This window comes from Schistocerca nitens, chromosome 2 (genome assembly GCF_023898315.1).
Source record: "Schistocerca nitens isolate TAMUIC-IGC-003100 chromosome 2, iqSchNite1.1, whole genome shotgun sequence".
Taxonomy (NCBI): Eukaryota; Metazoa; Arthropoda; class Insecta; order Orthoptera; family Acrididae; genus Schistocerca; species Schistocerca nitens.
Genome location: NC_064615.1, coordinates 698,944,688 through 698,968,689, shown reverse-complemented (window position 1 = coordinate 698,968,689; position 24,002 = coordinate 698,944,688). Strand labels below are relative to the sequence as shown.

The 24,002-nt window shown below is 40.9% G+C and overlaps 1 protein-coding gene and 1 non-coding gene across 2 annotated transcripts in view; one reads left to right on the top strand and one right to left on the bottom strand.

Annotated features, from left to right (window-relative positions):
- Positions 1-24,002, top strand: part of LOC126236856 (intraflagellar transport protein 140 homolog) — a 267,376-nt gene that overhangs the window by 45,414 nt on the left and 197,960 nt on the right. The window contains exons 5-6 of the mRNA XM_049946468.1: positions 22,299-22,477; positions 23,594-23,771. Coding sequence (XP_049802425.1) covers positions 22,299-22,477; positions 23,594-23,771 — 357 coding nt within the window. The remainder of the gene's footprint in view (positions 1-22,298; positions 22,478-23,593; positions 23,772-24,002) is intronic.
- Trnas-cga (transfer RNA serine (anticodon CGA)) lies at positions 18,555-18,629 on the bottom strand. The gene has a single exon. It is a non-coding gene; the product is annotated as a tRNA-Ser (tRNA).

Below are 24,002 nucleotides of genomic sequence, written 5' to 3'. Positions count from 1 at the left end.
CAAGATATCAGTATGAAATTTTGGAATAAGTTTGTGTATTATATCTAAATGTTAAAAAAATTACCATAAAGACATATTAAAATCTTCCAAATGAAAAAAAAATTACAAGTTTTTTATTTATTTTTTTAGCTAACCCTAACGGATGTTTAGTTTTACAAAAACTGCAATATCTAGAGTCTCAGACCTGATAGAAAGCTCAAATTTGTTTTAAAATACTCTTAATTGTATAGGATATTAGATAAAAGATTAATTATGTTGGCTTTTTAACCTGTTTATTAGTTATCTAATTTTTAAAATAATATTAATTATATTTTAAAAATAAAAAGTACCAAGTGACTTAGACACCAAAAATAAGTTTTTGTCTTCTTGGAGTAACAATGTACGCTTGGATTTTGTTTTGTTACTCCTGTGTTTTGAAGTAAAAAATTATTACAGTGTTAAATAGTGCTTGGATAGTATTTTATTAAGTTTATTCGAACTTTCAGTAAGTACTGTTATTTAGTTTACAGAGATTCTTTTCCAATATCCTATAAAAGTAACCAGAACAGTAATCAGACCAAAAGTGAAATCAGTATGTCAGATATTCAAACCTGTAGCGTAGGGTTATTTAAAAAATCTGACTGTTTCCAAACAACCTACACACCTTCAAAAAAGTTACAACCGGTATCTGAATTGAGTGAGGAAGAAAAAGATTTGATCCACTTACGATCTGGAATTAATCTGCGTGAATTTAAGAATATATGTTCACACCACAGCTACTACTTTTTAAATGTTTTTGAAAAGTATCAAACAACATGTGTAGACCCACCAAAAAAACACTAAAAGCTCATCAAAAAATTGTTGAGAAGTGTAGGCTTGGATCTTTCTAAAAAATTACTGACAAAAAATATTAGCATAAAACCTGGACAAAAGCTTTGCTCAACATGCCATAACTTTTGTGAGGAAAAATTAAGAGTTGAAGTCAATGAAAGTGAAACAGATGATGAAGTCATGGTTGAATTAGAATCATTGGAATCCAGAAATGAATCCCTTGTACAAACAAACATTGCTCTTGATAATTTAGGTTTAACACCGATAAAGCTTCATGGCTTGTCAGAACAAAGTAAAGGGTCTTATTTTAAAAGGCAGGTTAGCAGTATTGAAAAGACTGCAAAAAAGGCGGTTTCAAAAGCATTAAAATATGATGCACCAAGTTCTGATGATGACGAAGAAGATACAAGTGTGGTTGAGAAAGCAAAGGATTTTGATGTAATGATTTCTCTTATGAAAGAGAAGATTTCATCTGTTGGGAGGTCTAGAAAAATCCAGATTCTGACCTTGGCTCCAGATTCTTGGAGTCGAAATAAAGTGATGAAAGAATTTAATGTAAGTGAGTACATGGTGCGACAAGCTAGAAAGCTAAAATCTGAAAAGGGTATTTTGGAAACTCCTGGTCCAAAAAAAGGTAAAACTCTTTCTGAAAATACAGTAAGACTTGTAACAGATTTTTATGATAAGGATGAAAGTTCCAGAGTGCTACCTGGAACAAAAGACAAAGTAAGTGTTCAAAAAAATGTGTACATGCAAAAAAGACTCATTTTGTGTAACTTGAGAGAACTCTATTATTCTTTCAAATGGGAGAATCCTGAGGTAGAAGTAAGATTTTCAAAATTTTGTTTCTTGAGACCTAAATGACATATCCTTGCTGGTGCTGCAGGCACACACACTGTATGTGTACGCAGTATCCACCAGAATGTTAAACTATTACTGGATGAGCAGCACTGTGAAAATTGAAGAATCTTATGAAGACCTAATTAAGATGCTTGTGTGCAACACGGAAAACCAAAACTGCATGCTACATCATTGCGACAGCTGTCCTGCAAATACTGCACTAACTGAGTACTTAACTGAAAAACTAAGTGAAGATTATGATTTAGAAGAAGAAATTGTAATCAGTCAATGGGTTAACACAGGCAGGGCAGAAATGATCAGTCTATCAGTGTTGAAGACTACATTTCTTTATTGGTTAGGTCATTGGAAAAGCTCACCCCGCACTTGTTTATAGCAAAATCCCAATCAGCGGCCTTTAAAAGATTGAAAGAAGACCCACCACCCAAAACAGCAATTATTGTGATGGATTTCAGTGAAAATTATTCCTTTGTTATACAAAATGAGATCCAAAGTTACCAATGGAATAGAGGTGGTTGTACTCTACACCCAGTTGGAGTTTTTCTAAGAAATGAGGAAAACAATGTTTTTGTTTCCAACCACTGTTTTATTAGTGATGACCAAGAACATGACACTGGTTTTGTTAACTTTGTACAAAAAGAAATTACAATGTGGCTGTCATTACATCATACTGACATTGACTCAGTTCACTACTTTACAGATGGATGTGCTGGGCAGTACAAAAATAGAAACAGTTTTAAAAATTTGACTGAACACTTGAGAGACTTTAATTTGAAGGCCCAACACTCTTTTTTTGCAACAAGTCATGGGAAGTCAATTTGTGATGGCCTAGGAGGAACTATTAAAAGAATTTTAAGGAAACCCAGTCTACAGCTTTCAGATGAAGAACAAATAATGACAGCAATCGATGTGTACAAGTTTTGTGAAAAAAATATTGAAAACATTCATTTTCACTTTATTGACAAAAAAGAAGCTGATTTGCTACGGTTAAAACTAGAAAAACGTTTTTCAGCAACCCGAACCATTCCTGGAACAAGAAGTTTTCATAACTTCAAACCACTTCCAACAAACAACCTTGAAATTAGAAGGACTACAGATAGTGTAAAACCCTCTTTAGTCTTTTCTTTCCATTCTTCTTCTGATTGGGTTCGTGTTGAACCATCCATAAATAGCTATGTGGCTGCAAATTATGATGGTAACTGGTACATTGGACTGGTAAAAACAATATTCAATGATGAAGAAGATGCAGAAATTCTATTGCTACATCCTTCAGGACCAGCTGCATCATTTTATTGGCATGAAAGAGAAGAATCTTACATAGTGCCTTTGGAGCACATAGTCTGTGTAGTAGACGCACCTCAATCAAGCGGCACTGGAAGAATGTATTACTTCAAAAAAGACTGTATCAAAAGAACTGAAAGCTCTTGGATGAAGTGGAAAAACAGTTTGAATCAGCATTAATGTTTATTAAAAAGACAAAATTACTCAAAAAATTCAATGTTTCAAGCAATCAGTTGGGTTATACATAAGTGTCGCAAGTACACTATCTTTGTACATAATTCTAATGTAATCTACTATAATTAATAAACATGTTAAAAAGCCATCATTATTTTTGTTTTATCAAGTAGCCTATATGTTTAAGAGTAATTTAAAACAATTTTGAGCATTCTATCAGGTCTGAGACTCTAGATATTGCAATTCTTATAAAACAAAACATCCGTTTAAAAAAAAAACATATTTTTTTTCATAGAAAATATTAATATATTTTAATAGTATCATTTTTATCTTCAAATATGTATAATAAATAAACTTGCTGCAAAAATTCATGATGTTATCTAAAAGAGTTTTTAAGATAAGCAATTTTAAAGTTTTGAATACAAATTAAATTTACCATTTCCGAAGGTTCGGAAAACGCAAAACATAAAAACTTTAAAAATTTATTAATAAAAACTGTAAGAGATACAGCAAAAAAAATTGCAGGCGTTGTCAGGATGGTATTAGAACCATTTGAGCCAAATTTCATGAAAATCTAAGGAGGTGGGTGTAAAATTTATTTTTTATTGGGTGATTTGATATGGAATGACCCAGGTCTGGTTACCAAAATTGAACACCATACCAGTCTTACGGATGAAGTCATGCCCTAGAATTAAGTCAGGCACCAATCCCTTAACTAATAAAAACTTGATAGGCCATGAAAATTGACACATGGAAAGATTTCCCCACACTTCTGTGCACAGAGGTAATTCGTCGCCATTGGCCTCCCGACATCTCTCAACCGAGGGATGTACTGGAGATAATCTACATAAGTGTCCATATTCAATAAACCACTCGTAATTAAGGAGTGACACAGAGCTGCCTGAATCTAGTAACCCACACAATGGTTCATGCCCTGTAGCCAAAGAAACGAATGGTAACGTACATATGGTGGCTGCCTGTCTACAACTACACCACTCCTATCTCCAAAGACGCAACCACACCCCCGCCTGACGTCATTTCTCAGTGCGAGGCATCCTTGGAACCAGGCATCCTCATGCTAAAGGGTCATATGCACCACATCTAAAACAAGGATTGGATTGGATTGTTTGGGGGAAGAGACCAAACAGCAAGGTCATCGGTCTCATTGGATTAGGGAAGGAAGTCAGCTGTGCCTTTTCAAAGGAACCATCCCAGCATTTGCCTGGAGCGATTTAGGGAAATCACGGAAAACCTAAATCAGGATGGCCGGACGCGGGATTTAACCGTCGTCCTCCCGAATGCGAGTCCAGTGTGCTACCACTGCGCCGCCTCGCTCGGTCCTAAAACAAGCCCCTGATTTCATTGACCCACATGCACTACCTATCACGCTACCTTCTGGACCAGAGATAGGTAAGTTTTGATGTCCCCCATTAACTCATTTCGCTGGTTGTCGGCAAAAGACAATTTCATAACAGAGTTAACAAGATTTCCTAACTCACAAAGAGTGACCAGATGAGGAAAGAGTGCAATGCGAGCCCAATCTTCAGGCCGAATACCTTCCATGACATAAGCAACTAAATTTGCCTTGGGAACATCCATATGTAGTGCTGATGCTGCCTCATAAACCCACTCTACATATTTAAACAACGATTCGTGGGAGTCCTGCATGTGCCAATAATATCTACACTCTAGCTCTTTGCACATGTGGTCTGGTAACTTACCCTCCATGACCGATTGCCTTAGTTGCCCAATCATCTTACCCTGCTGTAAGGTTTCGGATAGCAGATTACTTAAGCTACTGTGTGCTAATGGGTAGAGTGCGATAAGTACTACGTGATGGGGGATCCTTAATGCATCAGCATGCAACTCAAACTTAACTAGCAGCCACAATACCTGTTGTATATTGTCTAAAGTTTCAATTGACATTTCCCAAATACTATTTAAGAGACACATCATCAGGTGGGGGAGCCAGGTAAAATATTCCGCAAATCAATCACTTAGACCTCGGCCAACGGATCTACATTCGGCTATTGGGTTGTCAGAAACACATTCTATATTATTTGTATTAGCCCCACTTTCTCATTCTAAAGCTGCAGTTTGGATCTGCAAATCAAACAAAAGATTAATTATCTGAATGACACGTGCTAACTGCCCTGGGCTCTGTTCTGGAAGTTTAAGATCCTTTACTCTATTTCCCAGGTGGACTAACTGTGCATGAATGCGCTTCACCTGCCTCATGATTGGTTGATTATTTTGGAGAAAGGGGAGATTTTCTTGTAACTGATTCAATGCTACCATAATAGTCTGTAAATTTTGGTTACCCTGCCAACTGTGCTGACAGAAATGGAGTATTGACAATGCTGCCTGTAGTCTGGCTGCCAACTCCCCAACCGCACCATGAACATTTTGTTGCCTAATGCTCAGTTCATACTCAAGCTGATCCCATTTTAGGTACGAAATACCGGGACACTGACGTGGATCCATGGTGCTGCTGTGGACAAAAGAGAATAATTAGACAATGTCCCAAAAGAATAAAGTACAAAATTTAAACTGAAGCACATTGCATGAAATGAAACTCGTTGCTAACAGGTCGAAAACCTTGCTCTGCTACCAATGATGCATGGTACTTACTTGAATTAAGGAAAACTTGGAAGGGAGGACACACCAATAGTACTTTCTTTTCACACAACCTGTTTATTTAACAATATATAACCACAAAATTTTCTTTGACAAAATGAACAAATTTGGAAAATTCTTTTGACCTTAAACCTTAAGTTGAATCAGCTTTTGCAAAAGAAATCTGAAGTGCTGTATTGCAAAACAGCAAACAATATGACAATGATTAAAAGACACCCGGACCTGCAGCATGCCCGTTATCATGTGAAACAGTGGCATTTGCTACTGCACTGGACACAGTCTGTCTTAAATGCCATTCTCCAACACTTGAAAACTATATAAGCACCATAGATGACAAGAGTGATTTAATTACTCAAGACAGATGATGTAACTTTTAATTTGAAACCTGTATGTCGAAAGCTTCAGGGTTAAGACATGCATCTGTCCTTAAAGGTTAAACAGGTTAGGAAACAATATGACAATGATAAGGCTTAATTCAAAGCAACCAATCTCTTAATTTCAATCGGCAACCAAGGTGCGACTGGATCCCAACTCATCCCTTCTGACACAATAATGACCCAGTCTTTCAAACACAGCAGTGAACAGCATAGTACAACATATTGTCCAGATTATAACTAATGACTGAGAAATACAATTACAATCAAAGAATTAAACTGGTTAACATCTACATCTAACCACAAGGTCCCTCTTTTGTTTAATGGCAACCTGTGCCTTAGTACAATTGTTCCAGCTGTATTTATGACCAAGAGCTGATTCATTAGAACATTAATGATCGGGTACAAACCAGAAAGGAAAGGCAATGTAATAGCGGGATGGATTTTCAAACAACAAATAGTATCTTAGTACAATACTACGGCATATATTTATGACCAAAGAGCCAATCGAGTAAAACTCTGAGGGTCATACAAACCAGAAAATAATACTGAGGGTATGTAGGCAATGACACGTATCACCATGAGGATTACAGAATACTCCCCTTTATCAGTAAGCAGTTCAATGGATCCATGGTGCATCACAGTGGTTACTGAGTGCTGCAGATGAAAGCCAGGTGGAAGAGGGCAGCTACGCCACGAATGGTCGTCCAACATGAACGTTGCCAACCAGCCAACTGACCCCGGTGAAGTAATCCAGTATCTTCGCTCTGCGCAGGCCCTCTTTGCGCAGCTCATGGCTTCAGCCGCTTGGACCTTGTGACCACCTTTCGTCACGACGCTACCGCCAATCCACATACTTCATGCCTCTCTTCATAGATATTGGCAATGGAGCCATGAGAGGGATAGTCGATACTACACCTGTGCTAGTGGCGCCAGACAGAACAGTCTACTAACTAAATGGTGCCACAGCTCAAGATGTTCTTGATCTGTCATTATTCTCAGTGGTATGCCAAAATGTACAATCCATCCTTTGAAAAACATATTTGTCACAGTCTCTACCGTGATGTCTGCCATAGGTAATACTTCTGGCCATCTTGAGTATCTGTCCACAATCATAAGGCACTAGCTGCAGGCTTTGGACGTTGGTAGTGGCCCTACAGTATCCCTGCGGACATAAACAAAGCGCTGGTTTGGTGGTGCAAATGTACCTAGCGGTGTATCAACACATCATGTCATTTTGTTTTTTTGAGAGGCCATACATTGTCAGACTTACAGTTTACATTCGATGTTGATACTGGGCCAGATGATACTGCGTTTAACCTGCTTTGTGGTTCCTTGGGCTCCAGGAAGTGCTTGATTGTGTATTGAAGCAATTGCCTGGGCTTGAAATTGCTACGGAACGTATGGCCAAGGCTTTGAGGTGATGACATCACATTATTATAACTCCACATTTGTGCCCGTTATTGTCACTCTTCACAGTTGTAAAACTGATTGTTGCCCACCCAATGTATGCAGCTTGTCATCGTCTTGTTGCACCCAACCCATGGCATCAAAATCATTAGCTGCAGCTACGGCCTCAACGTGCAGTGATTGATGCTTGGTTACATCCATTGCCTAACCCAAGAGGGTACATCAGCAGTACATTAACTTTGCATTGCACATACATGATGTTGGTTGTAAATTAACCAATGTAGTCAGTATGCCCTAGGTGTCTTGGCAATGCCTTACTTGGCTTCACTTCAAAGGCGTAAGTTAATAGCTTGTGGTCTATGAAGATACTGAAATGGTGGCTATTGAAATTGCATTGAGAGCGGAGTCTTCATTGAATATCCATTGCAGTCTACTGTTTCGCCTAAGTGTGCCCTTCAACCATAATTCTATGGTGTTGTTATTGCCGCATGGTGTGACAGAAACTGTTGGTACAAATTTATTACACCAAGATAATGCCCCAATTGCTAAATTGTAACTGGCTGTGGGTACGCACATATGGCTTCCACCTTGTCTCGTCATGTTTGGATTCCTCATGCATCCGCTGTGTAGCCAAGAAACTGGATTTCCTTTATGCCAAAAATACATTCTGATGGGTTCACTATTAGTCCTTGTGCATGTAAATGTTCAAACAACCTCATCAAATGTTGCATATGTTCCTTTTCAGATGCAGCCATAAGGAGCACATCATATGCATATACATTATGTACATAACAAAATTGTAGATCACACGTTATCTCACCCATCTATCACAGAAAAGTCTGCGCTGCATTGCAGATCCCAAATGGCATTCATGTGAATTCGAATGAACAAAATGGTGTGATGATAGTTGTACAGGCAATGTCTTCAGCAGTAATTGAAATCTGCTAATATGCCCTGACTAAATCTATTGTTGAAAAAATCATTTGCCTTGTATCCTGGCAGATAAATCCTCCAAATGTGCTCGGGGTATCTGTCTGGAATGGTTCTCACATGTCAGGGATGCTAACCATTCTTCTTTTTGGGCACCACATGGAGATGGGGAACCCAGCTGCCACTTGAAGAGTGGCAGATACCTCAATCCTTAGCAATCACTCTAGATTGATTTAGTAGCATTGTAGTTCACCTTACCTTGCCCAGTCATGTTTGTTGTTGCATCATTTAATCACTGCCAATGCTGGCCCAGTACCAGATGGTAGAGTGCCAGGAAGTCTGCTTCTAGTATGGGGTGTGATACATCACCTACAGTAAACCACTACTCAAATGTATGATGCAGTGCGAGGTTGTGTATAAAGACGTGTCCATGTGTCGTAATCTTTGTATCATTTACAGCATGCAGACAAGTGTCATAATGACTGCGACATAGTAACTTGGTTACTGGATACGCTGATGTCTATCTGGCACTGCACTTTTGTGTTGTGGGCTGTAATAAACAAACGTTGTGTGCTGTTGGTGGACGTGGTTGTAGCTGCTATTGTGTCAGCATCATGATTCGCTTTACACTGTGGTATACACTTCCGAGCATCTAATCAAATTTTCTGTGGTACTGACATATGTTGTGTGTCACCAGTGAGTGATTTCGACTCCTTAATCATTGACATGTGCATTGCCATTTGTTTGCTTTCTGCAGTTCAGTCTCTTGTATTGTAAGCTCAGCTAGCTGAGACTGTAGTGACAACAAAGTCACAGAGGTTATGTTACCTTGTACAGTAGCCATCATTGTGAGACGTGTCATCTGATACATGTCCATTGTCCAATCAGCTGTTTCCACTAACTCGTTCAGATCTCCGGAACATACCTTTCAAATCTTCTGTGTATCCTCTGATAGTCAGGATAGTCATATACTGTGTAATATGTCATTGACAGTATTACTTGCAAGAGTGTGCTGGTAATGAAGCAGCTGCAGTGGAGTTCTGTTGCATTCATAAAAGCATTTCCATACATTTAGCTTCCGACTGTGACAGGTGCATAATCAACGCATTTTGTGTGACAGCATATTGTTTGGTCTCTGGAGGCATAGCAAGAATGTCTTGGAATTCTGCGGCAGGATCTTCTGTTAATACAGTTACCATGTAACTATATTTTATTTTGTCTGCCATAATCTGTGCTAATATGTATTGGCTCTCTAATTGCACAAAACCAAAGCAAGGAGTTATGTTGCCAAAAAGGTGATGGTTTGATAACATAATGTGAGAGACAATCAAACAATTTAAAATCAGAGATAGTAAAATAGTCCATATATAAAATCGAGTGAAAGGCCAATTTTGCAATAGATGTTTATTGTGTTTTCACTGTATGATGACCCGTTTATATCCTGGAGCTATATATTCAGGTCGTATAAAAGTAATGCTTCATGTGCCACAAATTCCAAGGTACAAATGTGCGTAAAAACATGTGAAACCTTGGATGAAACAGTAGATCTGCATCCAATCTGACCATGTGTGATCGCTAACACATCTCCAAAACACAGTCAAAAGACAAGCCTGGGCAGCACTTGACAGTCCACTTATGATAGGATAAAACCACCATCAAAATCTGCAGGAGAAGCAAAGAATTTAAAGGCAATAATCCTTGGGAGTCGTCAACATACTAAAACATACTGGCATGCGTCAAATAGTTTTACACGTTACAGCACTAGCCACACATTCAGTTACATGAAGCTGGCTCATTAGGCACTGGCAAGGAATCCATCTTTGTGCTGAATGAAAACCCAACAAGGCTGGCACAAGAGTAACAGTCGTAGTTTTGATGAGGCATGGAACGTATAAGCCAGCGGAGAAGTACAGTTATGTATGACCATGCCAGGGACACCAGTTATATGTCGTTAACGTATAACTTAATTACATTGAAGTATGCAGTTTGCATGACATTCATTGTCAATGAGATAAAACAAGGAATAACTATATTATTAAAAACAATCAATAAACACAATGTGGCATGGAACTATGGAACTCTCATATAGTCTACACCACTGTACCGCAGGATGTACATGGTGGGAGTCACAACAGTTCTTTAAGTACAGAAATAGACTGATTTAATGACTGTGGAGGATGCCTCTTGAGGCGAAAAACTTAAATCTTGCTGCAGCGACATGAATCTGTGATTCATAATGTCCATCAAGCTTGTGAATGAGTTCCTCATAAGCAATATCTTCTGGCAAAGAGTCAGAGCTCAATGTAGGACACAGTCTTGTTGGCTTTTACTGTTGCTAAAAAGAAACCAGTGTGTGCCATACTTCTAATGTTGCATACTGTGAAGTGTGCTTCCAGTTATGCACAATATTCTGACCAGTCCTCTTCTTTACTGTTAATCTGGCGGAACTTGGGAGCAGCAACTGGTTGTGGAGCAGCTTGTTTTGACAATAAGGTTGTCATCTGTTATACATGGTGAACCTGAAACTGAACATCATCATTTAAGGATTTCTTGTCGGGGCTCAGACACACTGAAACACTTTTTATAGAATACACAAAAATATGATAATATTATTTTGGCTGCCGACACCAGCAGAAGACTAAAAACACCGTCAGGCAGACCAGGACGGAATTCAGTATATAGAAAGAAAGATGCACACATCGACGTCACCAGCTGGGGTATGCCAGCAACCATCCTTGTTGCCATTGTAATGAAGGAGAGAAATGCACTTGAGACATTCGCTTTGGCACTGTAGTGGGTCCTAGCAAGGCTAGATTTACTTCTTGTGGAGGTCAAGTGGATACTACAATACAGAAAATACTAGATCATTTTATTAAAGTTTAAACCATGTAAAATACTTAACTTGTAAACAGTCCACATCCACAGGAATGTCTCTGTATTGTATTGGTTACTGTCACTGAGCACTATAACTTATCATTTTAGTACAGTACAAAATGATGGCCTCATCTCAATGGACAATTGGCTATAAACTCTGATATACAGTTCTGACTAATAATTCTGTAGGTCGCAGCCAGATCTGACTAAGTTGATGCTGTCATCATAAGCAATGATTGCAAAGTGGGCATGGGTGATGGTGCCCTCTGATGTAAGTAATCTTCCGGCAGTGGCGGCAAATGGAAACTCTTTGAGGGTGTATCTCCACCGGCCTCTTTCATTTGTCATTGTGTCTGTCAGCAACTATCCTTACTTTTTGTTCCATTATGAAGTGCCAACTTTGACATAGGACCTCATTCTTCGGACAAAACTACAATATCAGTAGTACATTGATGGACTCAGAACCCAGATTGGGACTCAGGATACAAACCTTGGCAAGCCTCTCCATTGTGCCCAGCACCACATGGGCAAATGCTTTTCTGACATAATCAGTAGTGAAATTATGCATTAGCAGTTGCAATTACCACAATCACTTTGACCTTTGTATAGAGTGATGATGTTGACATTGTGCATACCTTGCGGCACAGGTACCTCAGCCCAATATTTCAGTAAAATGTTGTAGAGCACTGGGAGGAGTGGAGTTAGCTTAGTAAGTTCTGTGTAGATGTTTGTTTACCAGGGCATTTCCCAGATTGAAGGCCTGCTTTGTAGGCACAGTGCACAGCTCGTGGTAAGTTGGCAACTGAGAAATTTCTCCTACTGGGTTTGGGCTGATGTTACCAGATGTGAGCAGAGATTGGAACAGTGTCCCATCCATTAGAATTGTTGATTACAATCTGTGCTGACTGTTTTGTCAATCTTCTTCAGTAGGGCAGTCTTCTTAGGGTAGGTTCCAGTGGTCATTTTGATACACAAATACACTCTACTGATGTTTCATCACACTCCTGTGTACTTTCACAAAGTTTCTCCCAGGATATACAGTGCAGTTATTGTACACTGACCAGTTGTCTTTGCTTTGCTTCGATCCCTGTGGTTAGATTTGCAAGGGTTTGAGTGCCAGTTGATAGATGCTTGATGCTTAGAATCAAGGAGGAGTTTCAGTACATCACTGTTCTTGAGGAACCAGTCCTGTAATTTCACTTTCAAAATAGCAAATGGATTGCCAGCCATAAGAAGGGACTTGATTTTTAGCCAGTCCTCAGCAATGGGTGCATATGTGTCCAGGTGTCAATTTCTTTCTGAACCCTATCACAAAATATTTCTACTGTTGTAGGATCCTTATTGTAGCAAAGATTGATCTTGGTTTTGCTAGGTGTTGTAGCAGAGTGAATCTTTGTAGGCTCAAAGCTAGCTTTTGTCACCACTAATGTATGGTCAGTGTCACAATCAGCACTATGGAAGGAGTGCAAGTGGAGAAAATGGCTGAGATCTTTCCTCTTAGTTAAAATAAGATCTGTCAGGCACAAGTAAAAGACACTTACACATTAGTTTTTGTCCACAGACTTTGTCAGAAAAAGAAAACATACATTCATTCATTCATTCACACAAGTAAGCACACCTCGCACATACGTGACTGCAATCTCCAGCAACTCAAACGAGAATGCAATACACATTATCTGTCGGCCACAGCCTTTGTCAGAAAAATAAAACAAACATTCGTTCATTCACAGAAGCAAGCACACTTCACACACAAATGACTGCCATCTCTGGTAGCTTGGACTGGAATGCATTCCAGTTCGAGCTGCCAGAGATGGCAGTCATATGTATGTGAGCTGTGCTTGCTTGTGTGAATAAATGAACAAATGTGTATTTTCTTTTTCTGACAAAGGCTGGGGCCAAAAGCTAATATGTAAGTGTTTTTTAGTTGTGACTTTCTGCAACTTAACATGTCATCATTACTGTAAGTATCAACCTATCTTTTTCCTACTTTTGTAAACCCTCATCACCAGTTTTGTAAAACCTCATCACTACTGCTGCTGAAGCTGAGTTGCCACTGTTGTTACAGTAGGTCAAGTTTGTGAGTTTGTGAAATGGTTTCTGATGCAGTACATCACTCAGACAATTTCTCCCTGTCACCATTACACAGTGATGCCCCATGGTCAGGTAACAGGACAGGAGAACAAAGGTTCTACAGCACTCCAACAAATTGGTAACTAAGTCACACAGAGGAGTCAAAAGGTTTACTTATCTTTGTGATGTGTCAAATAATGTCATCTACAACACTGCATGTAAGATAACACAGTAGGCCCTCAATGGCTAAGTGCAAATAATCATAGGTAAGCTTCACAGTACATAGCAAATACAATGTACAACAAATGTCTGTTCACTTCTAAGAGTTCACTAAACTACATTCCCTGTCCAAGTCAGCCCTGGATGACGATCTATAACGAAGTGGGTGAGAGGTGCTCTTCTGAGTAGGCTTCTATCTATTGTCGTTCAGTCATTGGCAGATTGTACTCAGCTGGCGATTGGTCGAGGTGAAGTTGATATCTTCATCCTCATTGCCGCCTGTGATGTTGGTGGAACTCATGCAAGTGGCGAGTGTCTATGGCACTGGCACCAGCTCACGTCTCTGCGCCTATAGTGCTTTTGCCCTGTCTGTGTCTTGTTCAGATGACACAGCACTTACATTGTTGATATTCCAGCCTAGAGTTTCCGTGGTTTAAAATGAGGCCTAGTTGATGCCAATGTTTGGAGTGAAGATGCATCCAGGAAACCTTGTGCCTTGTATTACCTTACAAGTATGTGTTAGTGATGCACAGTTGGTACTTGGCACAAAATTCAAGCAGCCGTAAACTATTATTATTCATTTTGTCCACTCCGTATGTGCCTAGGCAGTCTAGCCAAGGAGCTGTAACACATCTGATATAGGCATTAAAATTACCTAGAATGCACAGATGGTCCACAGGATGCAATCCCTGCATCGCTTCACTGAATTGTTCATAAAACTGATCCTTGAAGAGTGCAGTCAGGATCAACACTGGTGCATATACACTCCTGGAAATGGAAAAAAGAACACATTGACACCGGTGTGTCAGACCCAACATACTTGCTCCGGACACTGCGAGAGGGCTGTACAAGCAATGATCACATGCACGGCACAGCGGACACACCAGGAACCGCGGTGTTGGCCGTCGAATGGCGCTAGCTGCGCAGCATTTGTGCACCGCCGCCGTCAGTGTCAGCCAGTTTGCCGTGGCATACGGAGCTCCATCGCAGTCTTTAACACTGGTAGCATGCCGCGACAGCGTGGACGTGAACCGTATGTGCAGTTGACGGACTTTGAGCGAGGGCGTATAGTGGGCATGCGGGAGGCCGGGTGGACGTACCGCCGAATTGCTCAACACGTGGGGCGTGAGGTCTCCACAGTACATCGATGTTGTCGCCAGTGGTCGGCGGAAGGTGCACATGCCCGTCGACCTGGGACCGGACCGCAGCGACGCACGGATGCACGCCAAGACCGTAGGATCCTACGCAGTGCCGTAGGGGACCGCACCGCCACTTCCCAGCAAATTAGGGACACTGTTGCTCCTGGGGTATCGGCGAGGACCATTCGCAACCGTCTCCATGAAGCTGGGCTACGGTCCCGCACACCGTTAGGCCGTCTTCCGCTCACGCCCCAACATCGTGCAGCCCGCCTCCAGTGGTGTCGCGACAGGCGTGAATGGAGGGACGAATGGAGACGTGTCGTCTTCAGCGATGAGAGTCGCTTCTGCCTTGGTGCCAATGATGGTCGTATGCGTGTTTGGCGCCGTGCAGGTGGGCGCCACAATCAGGACTGCATGCGACCGAGGCACACAGGGCCAACACCCGGCATCATGGTGTGGGGAGCGATCTCCTACACTGGCCGTACACCACTGGTGATCGTCGAGGGGACACTGAATAGTGCACGGTACATCCAAACCGTCATCGAACCCATCGTTCTACCATTCCTAGACCGGCAAGGGAACTTGCTGTTCCAACAGGACAATGCACGTCCGCATGTATCCCGTGCCACTCAACGTGCTCTAGAAGGTGTAAGTCAACTACCCTGGCCAGCAAGATCTCCGGATCTGTCCCCCATTGAGCATGTTTGGGACTGGATGAAGCTTCGTCTCACGCGGTCTGCACGTCCAGCACGAACGCTGGTCCAACTGAGGCGCCAGGTGGAAATGGCATGGCAAGCCGTTCCACAGGACTACATCCAGCATCTCTACGATCGTCTCCATGGGAGAATAGCAGCCTGCATTGCTGCGAAAGGTGGATATACACTGTACTAGTGCCGACATTGTGCATGCTCTGTTGCCTGTGTCTATGTGCCTGTGGTTCTGTCAGTGTGATCATGTGATGTATCTGACCCCAGGAATGTGTCAATAAAGTTTCCCCTTCCTGAGACAATGAATTCACGGTGTTCTTATTTCAATTTCCAGGAGTGTACATCTATCAGTGTCATTAGGTTGGTTGGTTGTTTGGGGGAAGAGACCAAACAGCGAGGTTATCGGTCTCATAGGGTTAGGGAAGGATGGGGAAGGAAGTCGGCCGTGCCCTTTCAAAGGAACCATCCTGGCATTTGCCTGGAGCAATTTAGGGAAATCACGGAAAACCTAAATCAGGATGGCCGGACGCGGGATTGAACCGTCGTCCTTCCGAATGCGAGTCCAGTGTGCTAACCACTGCGCCACCTCGCTCGGTATCAGTGTCATTAGTACACTGGTAGTTGACAAATGCGAAGTCATAATGCATTCTGAGATCCCAAGCAACATACAATAACATTACTAAAAGGAGGTGAGATATTACAAGTGTACAGCAAACAGAATATTTAAAAATATATATTATGCAGGATCTTCATTGTGATGTGGTATAATTTTTTGTGGTAAATCATCAACTTGTATAAATTAATTTTCAGCCCAAAAGGGAAACACAAGAAAAGATAATTATCAGAAACAAATGCAAACTGTTGTTTTGAAAAGGTGATAATACCACAGTTCTCATGTTCATATATCCAATATTAACAAAATACATAAAGAAAATTACAGATAATGAAAACAATGCAATATGCACAAACCAGTTTCTTCATTCATGTGATGCTAGATAAAAACGTAATCTGTTGCCTCCTGTTATAGAGAAACATTTTCCTTGTATACTGTTGGGTTGTTGTAACTGAATGTTACTATCAATTCAGACCAAATATATGCAGTAGAAGAAAGCATATTTCTACTATACTTCTAATTATGAGGTGGTGATATGCTTGGTAGTACTTTCTTATTATACACATGTACGTAAGAGCGGCATTAGAACAGGAATGTGGCAACACTATAAGAAATAGAATGAAAAGTTCCTGGGTTTCCAGTCGTGTTAGGTGATTAAAATTACATGAGGTTTTGGCCAGGCACTTCTTGGCCATTGTCAAGTGGTATGACTGCCATTGGGTGTCTGGTATTCCCCTTACATACAGTAGTTCTCAGCTGCAACTTCACTGGTGCTCATGCCACCACATGCGGGCATACTTTGACTTGGCATTTGGTGTGCCTGCTTCAACCGCACAACCGCTGGATCCCATGCCATGCTGAACTGCAGGACTCCATCTCTATTTGGGCTGTTATTGGTGAGTTTATTTCAATGGCTTCCTCAATTACACAATCCCAGAAGCCATTAGTGCAAGCCACAACCGATGTATCATCAGATTTTATCTGGTGTCCATTTTCTAAAGCTTGCTAAGCTAAAGCAGATTTCTCAGGGCATCATAGGTGATAAACCCTCTCATGCTCCTTCCTTTGTTGTTCGACAATGTATACTGTTTGACCGATGTAAGGCAGGCCACACTCACATGGTACCAGTGTAGACCCCAGGTTTCTGAGGCCTACTGCATCTTTAACTTGTCTCAGTAATTGACGGATTTGTGTCAAAGACCTGAAGGTCAATTTGTTCTTGTGTCTTTTCAGCTTATCTTACCCAACACGGAGCCACAGAATGGCAATAGAGCAAGTTTCTTACCCTGCTCCTCGTCGGTTGTCTTATTATGATTCTTGCTTGAAATCACTTCATTTGATGAACCTTATAGCCAATGTTCCTGAAGAGTTTGCGTGGGTGGCTCATCTCACGGGATGTCTTATCAGCAACTGAGATCATTCTTGCACGATGCACCAATGTTCGTAAAACAGTGTGCTGCTGTGCCCAGTTATGACGACTGATGACGTGTAAGTAAAGATCATTGTGGCTGGGTTTTCTAAAGATGCTGTGTGCAAGGCATCCGTTTCATTTGTGGTGGATGAGGATGTTGAGGAAGGGCAGTGCAGTGTCATTTTCTACCTCCTGGTTAACTGGATGTTACTGTTAATGCTGTTGAGATGTTCCAGCTTTCGTCAAGTTTCTCATGTCTGTGGGGCCAAATGATGATCATGTCATGAATGTATTGAAAGAAACAACTATGCTTTAATGGTGCCATGTCTAAAGCAATATCCTCAAAATTCTCCATCAAGAGGTATGTAACAGCTGGAGCTAACGAGCAACCCATTGCAACACATCAGTTCGATTATAACACATAAGAGTGTGTGTAAATAGCTTGACCATGTCACAAAGAAACAGGATACTAAGTCCAAAGATTCTGATGGGCAAATAAGTAAACAGTGCCACCACATTAAAACTAAGTTGAAGACAGTTAATTCAGTGGATAAAATCTGCTGCATTTTTAATACAATGTTCACTATGTGTCATACATATGGAGTGTGGAGATTGGCCAGGTACTTCGCCAGCTTGTACATTGGTGAATGAATGGTGGGTACGATGAGGTGGAATAGCGTCCCATCCTTGTGGATCTATGGTAAAGCATAAGTGTTATGTGGTTGGTGCATCATGCAAGAATGATATCTAATGCCCCATGAGATGAACCACCTTTGCAACATCTATAGAGACAATGGTTGTAACTTTCATCAAATAAAAAAAAGTGATTTCAAGAAAGAATCACAATAGGGCCATTGACAAGGAGCAGGAAAAGAAGCTTGCTTTCTTGCTGTTCTGTGGCTCCTTATTGCGAAAGATAAGTTCCCTGCTAAAAAGACACAAGATAAAATCAATATTGAGGCCTCCAACGTAAATTCATCAGAATGAGATTTTCACACTGCAGCGGAGTGTGCGCTGATATGAAACTTTCTGGCAGATTAAAACTGTGTGCCGGACCGAGACTTGAACTCAGGACCATTGCCTTTCGAGGGCAAGTGCTCTACCAACTGAGCTACCCAAGCACGACTCACGCCCCGTCCTCACAGCTTTATTTCTGCCAGTACCTCGTCTCCTACCTTCCAAACTTAACAGAAGCTCTTCTGCGAACCTTGCAGAACTAGCACTCCTGAAAGAAAGGATATTGCGGAGACATGGCTTAGCCACAGCCTGGGGGATGTTTCCAGAATGAGATTTTCACTCTGCAGCGGAGTGTGCGCTGATATGAAGTCGGTGTGAGTCGTGCTTGGGTAGCTCAGTTGGTAGAGCACTTGCCCGCGAAAGGCAAAGGTCCTGAGTTCGAGTCTCGGTCCGGCACATAGTTTTAATCTGCCAGAAAGTTTCGTATCAGCACACACTCCGCTGCAGAGTGAAAATCTCATTCTGGAAACATCCCCCAGGCTGTGGCTAAGCCATGTCTCCGCAATATCCTTTCTTTCAGGAGTGCTAGTTCTGCAAGGTTCGCAGAAGAACTTCTGTAAAGTTTGGAAGGTAGGAGACGAGGTACAGGCAGAAGTAAAGCTGTGAGGATGGGGCGTGAGTCGTGCTTGGGTAGCTCAGTTGGTAGAGCACTTGCCCGCGAAAGGCTAAGGTCCTGAGTTCGAGTCTCGGTCCGGCACACAGTTTTAATCTGCCAGAAAGTTTCATAAATTCATCAATTGCTAAGTCCATTTAAAGATACAACAAGTCTTAGAACAACTGGGGTCTACAACATACACTATGTGATCAAAAGTATCCAGACACCCACTAAAACATACGTTTTTCATATTAGGTGCATTGTGCTGCCCCCTAGTGCCAGGTACTCCATATCAGCGATCTCAGTAGCCATTAGACATTGTGAGATAGCAGAATGAGGCTCTCCGCAGAACTCTCAGATTTTGAATGCAGCCAGGTGATTGGGTGTCACTTGTGTCATACGTCTGTATGTGAGATTTCCATACTCCTGAACATCCCTAGGTACACTGTTTCTGATGTGACGGTGAACTGGAAACGTGAAGGGACACATACAGCACAAAAGTGTACAGGTCAACCTCATCTGTTGACTGACAGAGACTGCCAACAGTTGAAGAGGGTCATAATGTGTAATAGCAGACATCTATCCAGACCATCACACAGGAATTCCAAACTGCATCAGGATCCACTGCAAGTACTATGACAGTTAGGCAGGATGTGAGAAAACTTGGATTTCATGGTCGAGCAACTGCTCATAAGCCACACATCACACCAGTAAATGCCAAGCGATGCCTCGCTTAATGTAAGGAGCATAAACATTGGTCGATTGAACAGTGGAAAAACGTTGTGTGGAGTGATGAATCAAGGTACACAATGAGGCAATCCAATGGCAGGGTGTAGGTATGGTGAATGCCCAGTGACCATCATCTGCGAGTGTGTGTAGTGCCAACAGTAAAATTCGGAGGTGGTGGTGTTATGGTGTGGTCATGTTTTTCCTGGAGAGGGCTTGCACTCCTTGTTGTTTTGTGTGGCACTATCACAGCATAGGCCTACATTGATGTTTCCAGCACCTTTTTGCTTCCCACTGTTGAAGAGCAATTCGGGGATGGTGATTGCATCTTTCAACACGATCGAGCACCTGTTCATAATGCACGGCCTGTGGTGGAATGGTTACACAACAATAACTTCCCTGTAATGGACTGGCCAGCACAGAGTGCTGACCTGGACCCTATAGATTACCTTTGGGATGTTTTGGAACACCGACTTCATGCCAGGCCTCACTGACCGACATCGATACCTCTCCTCAGTGTAGCACTCCATGAAGAATGGGCTGCCATTCCCCAAGAAATCTTCCAGCACCTGATTGACATATGCCTGTGAAGTGGAAACTGTCACCAAGGCTAAGGGTGGGCCAACAACATATTGAATTCCACCATTTTACCGATGGAGAGTGCCAGAGACATTTTCAGGTGTCCAGATACTTTTGATTACATAGTGTACCTTGCGAGTGTGACCAGTCTTACCTCAGACAAGCAGTACGCACTATGTTATAACACAATAAGGAGCATGAGAGGTTTTATCACCTGCACTATCCTGAGAAGTCTGCTTTCTCTATCTTAGCATGCTTTTGAAAATGGACACCAGATAAAATTTGCCAATACATCAGATGCAGCTCACACTAATAGCTTCTGGGATTATGTAATTAAAGAAGCCATTGAAATAAAAATCACCAATAACATCCCAAATAGAGACTGTGGTTTGCAGCTCAATATGACATGGGATCCAGTGACTTCACGGTTGAAGAGGGCACACTGAATGCTGAGTCAATGTACACCCATAATGACAGTTACGCGAGCAGCAGTGACATTACAGCTGGCAATTAGTGTATATGAGGCTTATCATCAGCCCACTGCTAGACTTACCTCTTGACAATAGCCAAGGAGTGCGTCGCCTAAAGTTCTTGTAATTTTGATCACTTGACACAGATGGCAACCCAAGAACTTTTTATTCAGTATTACCGCCGTGAGACTCTGCGTTCTTACACAATCAGAAATAGTCAGTAACATTTATTAATGGTGATGGTATAAACTTTCACTTAACTTTGGTAGCAGTTGATGAATGGCACTTGATGTCCTGTACCTAATACAGTGAAATCTAAATGACTTTATTGTGTCTTGGCAGTCACTGTGACTGAAATTACTATGCAGACTATGCTGTTAATTATTCTGTAAATAGTGACTGTTAAGGTGAAACTGTCTTCTGAATGGAACCGAATTTTTGACCACTTACCCAGTTATATTAAATTTCTAACAGGCACCAAGGTAAAATTTGAAAATAAATTGAAAAAGTTTCTCCTTGACAACTCCTTTTATTCTGTAGAAGAATTTCTATGTTTGTAATGTGTAAAAGTTGGTGGGTGGGAATTATTAACTCAGTCTGTATATCTCGTTTTCTTTTTAGGGGGAAAAAATAATTATATGGTGATGTTTAGAGTTCATAGATGTACAAATTAATTTGCAATATGAATGTAAAATGACTCGTTCCACATCTTGACGATTTTTCATGCAAAATTATGCATGGAACATGAAAGTAACTAACTAACTCACAGACTGTGCTCCATTGCATAAATGGAGGAAATGGTGGCACTGTAGAAGTAGCTGAACTGCAGGAACTGAGTCAGTGTCAGTGGTACATCTTCTTTTGTGATTGTGGATGGATCTCTGTGTGTGTCAGTACTAGATTAAAGTGAAGTTCTTCACAGTTGGCTGCACTGTCTCTGGTGGCTAGCAACACTATTAGTGGATAAATACAACATGCTGAAGGATGCAGTGAGGAAGCAGAGTATAGTCCCAATTAGCGAGCACCATCTTGAGGCAGCTGTTTGGAACAGAGAAAGTGCAAGGCAAGTGGTTGTGCATTTGTAGTGGCGGCTTCTTGTGGTATTGCTGTGTACCTCCTTCCTTGTATGCAGAAATACTATCCATAGTTTCAGTTTCTTGCCTTGTAATGTTGTTGCATGACTTGTATGTGGGTACGTTTAACAATTTTTGGTGGACGTGAGAGGTAGACTTATCACATTCACTAACATAAGAATATGAAACATTATGATAAACAAATCATACATATATGAGAAATTTGTTGCTTGACACTAAGATCCATAACTCCTATCTTCTACTGTCTGTTAAACTTTGGTTAAACTGTGGTTAAACTTTGTACTTGTAATGCATTTTATTATTTCCTTAGGAAAGATATTCCACTGTAATGAAGAGGGCATATGTATGGAAGTGTTGAGTACAGATGGATCACAACTGCGAAGAGTATTGCACCATGAGCATTTACCACAACTTGCAGTCCTAACTGATGTACCTAGTCTTGGACATTTCTCTTGTGAACCATCTGGGCAGCTCTCCGAAATCGTCAAAGTAATACTTTACAACATTCAAATAATTTCAAAAACATTTATTCTCTAATACTTCCACTTTGTAATTTCACAATTTTACCAATTTTTCCCTTGCAACTATCGCCTTCAGAACCAGTAAGAGAGGTAAAAAAATACTGAATCTAGAATTGAATAAAATTATGATAAGACTCATTAACAAATGCAAAAATATACCAAGGCTAAGAATGTAGACCACTAAAGGGATTGTATTTGTTAGGTATTGTGGGAAGGTATCAGGTGGATACTACATTGTGCCCCACAATTAGATATTGCTTATCAAAATAGTTTTATATTAATTTTAGTTATACTCAAATAAATAAAATTGTATGGAATGTTTACATACAATTAAAGTTATTTGTCTTTTGTTTTTGTGTGATATCTCTTTTGTGAGGAGCTGAAATTGTACATCTAATGAAGTGCTTGTGCATTTGATCTTTCAAGATGAATAATGTTGTGAAAAGAAACTGAAAATGTTTATTCAAGTAGTCTTTGCTATCATTTGTGTTGACTTCACAGAATAATTCAGTCAGTCAAGTATATCAAGTTGTTAAATGTGTTCCAAAAATATAAATCAGACTACTGTGACTGAAACTTGTTTAACTTAGCACTGCATGCTGTCACTACAGGCTAATAAGATTTCCATGTGTCTCGAAGTGGAAACACCTTGTTCTGCCTCTTGCCATTATAGACCGCAGAAATTGTTTGCTCCCACTGTTCGAATATGTTACATTTGACAAACTAAAATCTCTGTCCCATTCCTTGTGCCTTTCAATGAGCATGAAGGTTACATGTTGATTACAATATTTCTGATATTTCCTGTTACGGGAGACAATGTTATGCACCATACCAACAGAACTGTCAAAGTCGTGTGACATGTCACAGATGCATTGTTGGTGATCTGTCTTGGTCTTATTGTTTCTGTTAAGAAGTAGATTGACTTCCCAAGTCAAATTTTTGCCAGAATTAATTCAGACATAAATGAAAGCCTTGTTATGCTTTAGCTGTGTGTAACACTATGTTCACAGAAGTAAATGCACTACCAGTATGAAGAATTACAAGTGTTCAAGAATACTGTAACTAATCTTTCTTGGAATTAAAGGTGAAACTAGTAGGAAGACCTCAGGATGCGTGTGCAGAGTGGGCTGGTCCTGGATTGGTTGCCGTGGCAGCTGGTGATGCTACGGTTCGTCTCTGGGACTTGGCATCAGGGGAAAGTTGCATTTTATCTGCAGATGCGACTGGCACTGTAACCTCGATTGCTTACTGTCCACAGAAAGGTAATACAGTGGAACTTCGATTTTACGTTTTTCACGATTCTACACCGTAAATTTGTGGACCCTGTGAAAAACCCCTAAGATCAATGCTAACAATTCCCTGATTTATTCAATGTCTAGCCGGACTTTGTCCTGTTTTCTTCCTATTGGCATTTGATGTGACTGAACAAGTTATAAGTGGCTCAAAAGACAGATGGTTTGCACCAAAGGTGGTGGCAGAATTAAGGGAATATC